The 6,000-nt window shown below is 37.9% G+C and overlaps 1 protein-coding gene across 3 annotated transcripts in view; it reads left to right on the top strand.

Moving 5' to 3' along the window:
- HEATR1 (HEAT repeat containing 1) overlaps positions 1-6,000 on the top strand; it is a 58,483-nt gene that overhangs the window by 20,796 nt on the left and 31,687 nt on the right. For all 3 annotated transcript variants that reach the window (XM_017526603.2, XM_017526601.2, XM_017526602.2), the window contains exons 18-20: positions 1,365-1,548; positions 1,693-1,829; positions 2,867-3,059. In XM_017526603.2, coding sequence (XP_017382092.1) covers positions 1,365-1,548; positions 1,693-1,829; positions 2,867-3,059 — 514 coding nt within the window. The remainder of the gene's footprint in view (positions 1-1,364; positions 1,549-1,692; positions 1,830-2,866; positions 3,060-6,000) is intronic.

Here is a 6,000-nt window from a genome sequence, read left to right as displayed (position 1 = left end):
GTTGACCAGGATGGTCTCGATCTCTTGACCTCGTGATCCACCCGCCTCGGCCTCCCAAAGTGCTGGGATTACAGGTGTGAGCCACCGCGCCCGGTGAATTATATCTTTTTCACATTTACATGTACCCCCAGGATTTTATAAGTTCTGATCATGACCATTGTTAGCTAAAATCTCTAAGCTTTGAAAAGAGTTATCTTCATATTTTGAAAAATAGCCCAGATAGACCCTTCTTAACTTCTAATTTCTTTGTGCCTTTTGTGAAATGTGATGACCTGAACTATACTGGTTCTCTGTGTTAAAAGTTTGGACAAATTGACTGTTTTATTATAAGTATTTAGATATGTATAATATTTAGATTATTTTATATTGCTATACTTTTTATAAATACCCTTTCTTGAGGTCATGAGCATATTTTCGCCTGTAGTAGCGCATTGAGTTAATTAAATCCCTCACTGGAGACATTACATTATAAATCTGGCTTTGGATTGTTTTCCTTCTAAGTTATTACTCTACTGGTTGTATGGAGTCACATTTGTCATTTTCTTATAGCTGTTCTTCTGCATTCTTTTGGCATTTGCAGTATAATTTCTAAACACCTAACATTTTACTGCTTGTTTAAAATCATCTGCAGGTTTGGAAATTTTACCGTGTACCTTATTCAGATTAGTGCTAAAACCATGAAATGAAAGAAGTCCCTTTAACGATGTCTTGGGAATCCAACTCTTTTATCTTCTTGTTTTGAAATATGCCTATTTTGGCCAAGCGCAGTAGCGTACACCTTTGTAATCCCAGCATTTTGGGAGGCCAAGGCAGGTGGATCACCTGATTCGAGACCAACCTGGCCAACATGGTGAAACCCTGTCTCTACTAAAGATACAAAAATTAGCCTGGCATGATGGCACACGCCTATATTCCTAGCTACTCGTAAGGCTGAGGCAGGAGAATCGATTGAACCTGGGAGGCAGAAATTGCAATGACCTGAGATTGTGCCACTGCACTCCAGCCTGGGTGACAGAACAAGACTCCATCTCAAAAAAAAAAAGAAAGAAAGAAAGATGTCTACTTATTCCTACCCTTTATTTGATAGACAGTTTATATGAATAAAGTTTGTTTTTAGAAGTAGTGTTTTAAGGTAAGACATAGAGAAAATTTAACTTTATCTTTCCTTGGGAATAGTGATAGTTAGACCTCTTTAAAAATCTGACGAAAGCAGTTCTGTTACTCCTTTCCCCACCAAAATGAGCACATAAACAAAAGTTTTGCATATTACTCAGAGGAATTCATGTATCCATTGCAGTTTACCCATATAACCCATGTTCAGAACCCTTCATTTATACCTGTTTTTGTTTCCCTTCACATTTCAGGAAATCCCCTCAGAATGGCACATTGAACTGATGCTAGACAGAGGGATACCAGTGGAGGTGTGGGCACATTATGTGGAAGAGCTCAACACTACCCAGAGGGTGGCCGTGGAGGACTCTGTTTTACTTGTATTTTCCCTGAAAAATTTTATGTATACACTGAAAGCTCCTAAGTCTTTTCCTAAAGGTAAGACACAAGCTGTGAATCTTTTAAATGTGATACTCTACAAAACTGAATGATTGACTCCACAGCGATTGTTTGTCTTGAATAAAAAGCTTCTGGCCTGTTCATGTAGGGTTGTGTGTCCTTTCTCTTTCCATGTCCATGTAGGTGACATATGGTGGAATCCTGAGCAACTGAAAGAAGACAGCAGGGACTATCTGCACCTGCTTATGGGACTCTTTGAGATGATGCTCAGTGGTGCCGACGCTGTTCATTTCAGGGTTCTGATGAAACTTTTCATAAAGGTATAAGGCTCATCCTTTCCAGGCGTACCGTACTCTTAAAGAAGATATGACTGGCTGAGTGCAGTGGCTCATGCCTGTAATCCCAGCAATTTGGGAGGCCGAGACGGGTGGATCACTTGAGGTCAGGATTTTGAGACCAGCCTGGCCAACATGGTAAAACCCCGTCTCTACTAAAAAATACAAAAATTAGTTGGGCGTGGTGGCAGTCACCTGTAATCGCAGCTACTCGGTAGGCTGAGGCAGCAGAGTCACTTGAACTCGGGAGGTGGAGGCTGCAGTGAGCCAAGATTGCACCACTGCACTCCAGCCTGGGTGACAGAGTAAGACTCTGTCTCAAAATAAAAAAAGAAGATACTGTGGGTTGAGTTTGGACAGTTTATAATGAAAACGAAAGTAGACTTGTAAACAATGAAGCGTATATAATAGTAAGCACGGGCCCTGTAAAAGAGTGCTACATTACAGTGTTCATCGGCAGGTTGAACAGAAACTAACATTGCTACACTCCTACTAACATGTTAGGCCCATTACTATGTTTAAAAATCACAACAGTCCAGTCTTTTTGATTGGTTAATATCATTTAAAAATGAATACTGATGTTCAGAGAGGTTATTTAGCACATGTGAAGTTACTCAGGAAATTTCAGCCCCAGTACCAGTGACCTCCATGTTGCTGGGCCCAGTGATCAGTTGCTGTTCTTGTCTGACTTGTTCTCTCGACAGCATTTGACATTGAGTTAGCATTGTTCACCACATTGTTGAAGTATTTTCTTAATTAGGCATCCCAGATACCACTCTTGTCTTGGTTCTCAGTGTTTTCAAGTGCAAGGTTAAGAGTCAAGCTTTGGAATATCAGTCTTCATTGACATTTTTGCCAGTTGTTTAAAACATGAAATATAGAATAATTTGAAATAATTAGACAGAGCAAAACATTGCATTACATTATTTGTTTCTTTCTAATTGTACACTAGTCAAAAGAGGGTTTGGAACCAACTTATTTGAGTAAGAATTAAAACTTTACTATCTTTTTTTTGTAATTAGGTACATCTACAAGATATTTTTCAGTTATTCAAGTTTTTTTCTGTTTTATGGACCTATGGTTCTAGCCTTTCAAATCCACTTAACTGCAATGTGAAAACAGCGCTGCAGACTCAAGCTCTTTATGTGGGCTGTGCAATGCTCTCTTCTCAGAAGACACAGTGTAAACACCAACTGGCATCCATATCTTCTCCAGGTACTAAAAGTAGCATTGTTATGTTTTGTCATGACCAACTGTTCATGCTTTCTCTGTATGATTTATGTAGTTTAGAAAATTATAACTTAAAAAGAAAATAGCAGAGGCCAGGCGAGGTGGATCACAAGGCCAGGATATTGAGACCATTCTGGTAAACATAGTACAACCCGGTCTCTGTTAAAAATGTAAAAATTAGCTGGGCCTGGTGGCGTGTGCCTGTAATCCCAGCTACTCCAGGAGGCTCAGGCAGGAGAATCACTTGAACCAGAGAGTTGAAGGTTGCCGTGAGCTGGGATTGCGCCACTGCACTCCAGCCTGCCAACAGAGTAAGATTCTGTCTCAAAAAATATATGTATATGTAACTATATAGGCCAGACTAGATGGCTCATACCAATAGTCTCAGCACTTTGGGAGGCTAAGGCAGGAAGATCACTTCAGGCCAAGAGTTTGAGACTAGCTTGGACAATGTGATGAGATCCTGCCTCTACAATAAATACAAAATTTAGCTGGGCGTGGTAGCTACTCAGGTGCCTGAGGTAGAAAAATGGCTTGAGCCCGGGAGGTCAAAGCTGCAGTGAGCTGTGATCATACCACTGCACTCCAAACTGGGCAACAGAGCGAGAGACCCTGTCTCAATTAAAAAAACAAAACAAAACAAAAAAAGCTGTACGTCTATACATATTTCTGTTTACTTCTAAGTATTGCATGGCACTCACAAAAGCTCACCAAACTCAAAAGTTTAATAATAGAAATATCTTTAATTATATGAGTTCTTAATAATCAGCTATTCATTTTCTGAGCTATAGCAGCAATAGGGTTAGATATGGAAGCCAGATCTTCATAATACAATTTAATAATGAAATAACAAAAAAACCCTCCTGCATTTATCTCTTTTATCAGGCATAAGTCATATTCAGGTTCAGCGTTCTCTAATGAAATATCTGAAAGTTGAATTTTTTATAATGTGGAATTGCAAATTTTGCAAAAGATGCAGAATTTCAAGAAACAATGCGATGTTGAAAAGTGGGTTGACTTACAGAGCTATTGACATGGGGGGATGTGGCAGAATTAGATCAGAGAAGAATGGTTGAAGATAAAAAAATTGATTTGAATAAGGGACATGACTGATGCTTCAAACTGGAGTGGTATTAACAGCAGAGGGATAAGAGTGGCCCTTGGGAAATTTGAAGATGTCCTTGTTTTTTTTCTTTTTTTAAATTCCAAAATTGTTCTTTGTAAATGTTCTGTGAAAGCAAGGTAAATGATTGTATACTTTTCCCTGAACAATTTTGCAGTATTAATTCTTTATTAGTTTTTTGAAAGAGCACATAATTACATGTGTAACCAAATTTTGTTGCATATAAAGTAAAGTAGATATGTAATTTCAAGTTTTATTTCTCAAATAAAATTCCATAAAAGTAATTTTTTATCCACTTACAAAATTTCGGTCTTTATTTTAGGTGAGTTTATTGTTAAGGTTTTGCTAGTTATATTTGGATAAGAACAACTCCCTATACATTTTTTAACTTTTATTTTTTAATTAATGTGTTATGGATATCTTTCCATATTAATAAATGTAAAAATTTATCTTTTTACAACTGCCTGCAGAGTGTTCCATTGTATGGAGATAGCAATTTATTAAAATAGTTATTTTCTGCTAAACTTGTGAGTTTTCCAAAAGGTACATATGTATTACTTAGAGATAACTTTCAGTTTTCCAATTTGGTATTAAATGTTTACTGTCCTTTGACAGTGACCTCTGAGTAATTATGTCATTTTGACTATAAATAGCAAGATGGAAGAACTTCACTTTTCCACCGGTATTGCTGCTGGACAGGCTCCCTGCCTGCCCCTGCTGCCTCGTCATCCATCTCCTCCTGCCTTCCTAATGTGCTTTGCATTTACGCTGTGTAGACCTGTTGCAGTACCCCTGAACACAGGAGAGATGCACCTTGTTCTACATGGTGGTTCAAAGAGCAGACCCTAGAGTTGCAGAGGGCCTCAAGTGGAAGGCTGCTTACTGCACTTGCTCTAAGGGCTCCTACCTGAGGTCTGCAGTGAGCTGCTAGCCCTACCTTGTCTGTGAGCAGTCTAGGAATTATTGCTTGGCATCTGTTTGAATATATTTACAAAAATGTCATGTTCAAAATTAAAATAGGATGTCATGTAATATAGTATTAATCATATATAAATATGTTATAATTAATTATATTTATTAAATTTTTGTGTTCAAAAGTAGAAGGTAATACAATGTTATATTACAATTATATAACATGACATGGTAATATAATATAATATTATATGAGTTTCTGTCAGTGGCTTGGGAATCTAACCACCATTTATTACTTTCTATGCAGGTATATATTATAAAAAGTCTGAGTTAAATGAATAAATACAATCTATTCTAGAACTTTTGTTTTTTGTTTTTTCCTTTTTTTGCATGATGTAGTCTCACTTAGTCATCTAGGCTGGAGTGCAGTGGTGCCATCTTGGGTCACTGCAACCTCCACCTCCTGGGTTCAAGCAATTCTCCTGCCTCACCCTCCCAAGTAGCTGGGATTACAGGCATGCACCACCACACCGGCTAATTTTTGTATTTTTAGTAGAGATGGGGTTTCACCGTGTTGGCTGGGCTGGTTTTGAACTCCTGAGCTCAGGTGACCCACTCACCTCACCCAGCCTCCCAAAGTGCTGGGATTAAAGGCATAAGCTACTGCATTCGGCCAGTACACATCTATTCTACCTATCATTTGTGAGATAGGGGCTACCTTTCGTTTATTTTGTATGCTCAATCAATGTATTAAGTCTGTTTTTATGTTTAAAAGCAAACCTCAAGTATTTTTCAATTTTTATGTAAAAACATGCTATTGTAAATCTAAATAAAATCAGTTGAAAGAATGAAATCACATAGATTTTTAAATGAAAGGATGAAAATTCTAGG

Source organism: Cebus imitator, unplaced genomic scaffold (genome assembly GCF_001604975.1).
Source record: "Cebus imitator isolate Cc_AM_T3 unplaced genomic scaffold, Cebus_imitator-1.0 Scaffold42, whole genome shotgun sequence".
Taxonomy (NCBI): domain Eukaryota; kingdom Metazoa; phylum Chordata; class Mammalia; order Primates; family Cebidae; genus Cebus; species Cebus imitator.
The sequence above is the reverse complement of the archived record's forward strand: the minus strand, read 5'-3'. Positions and strand labels throughout refer to the sequence as shown.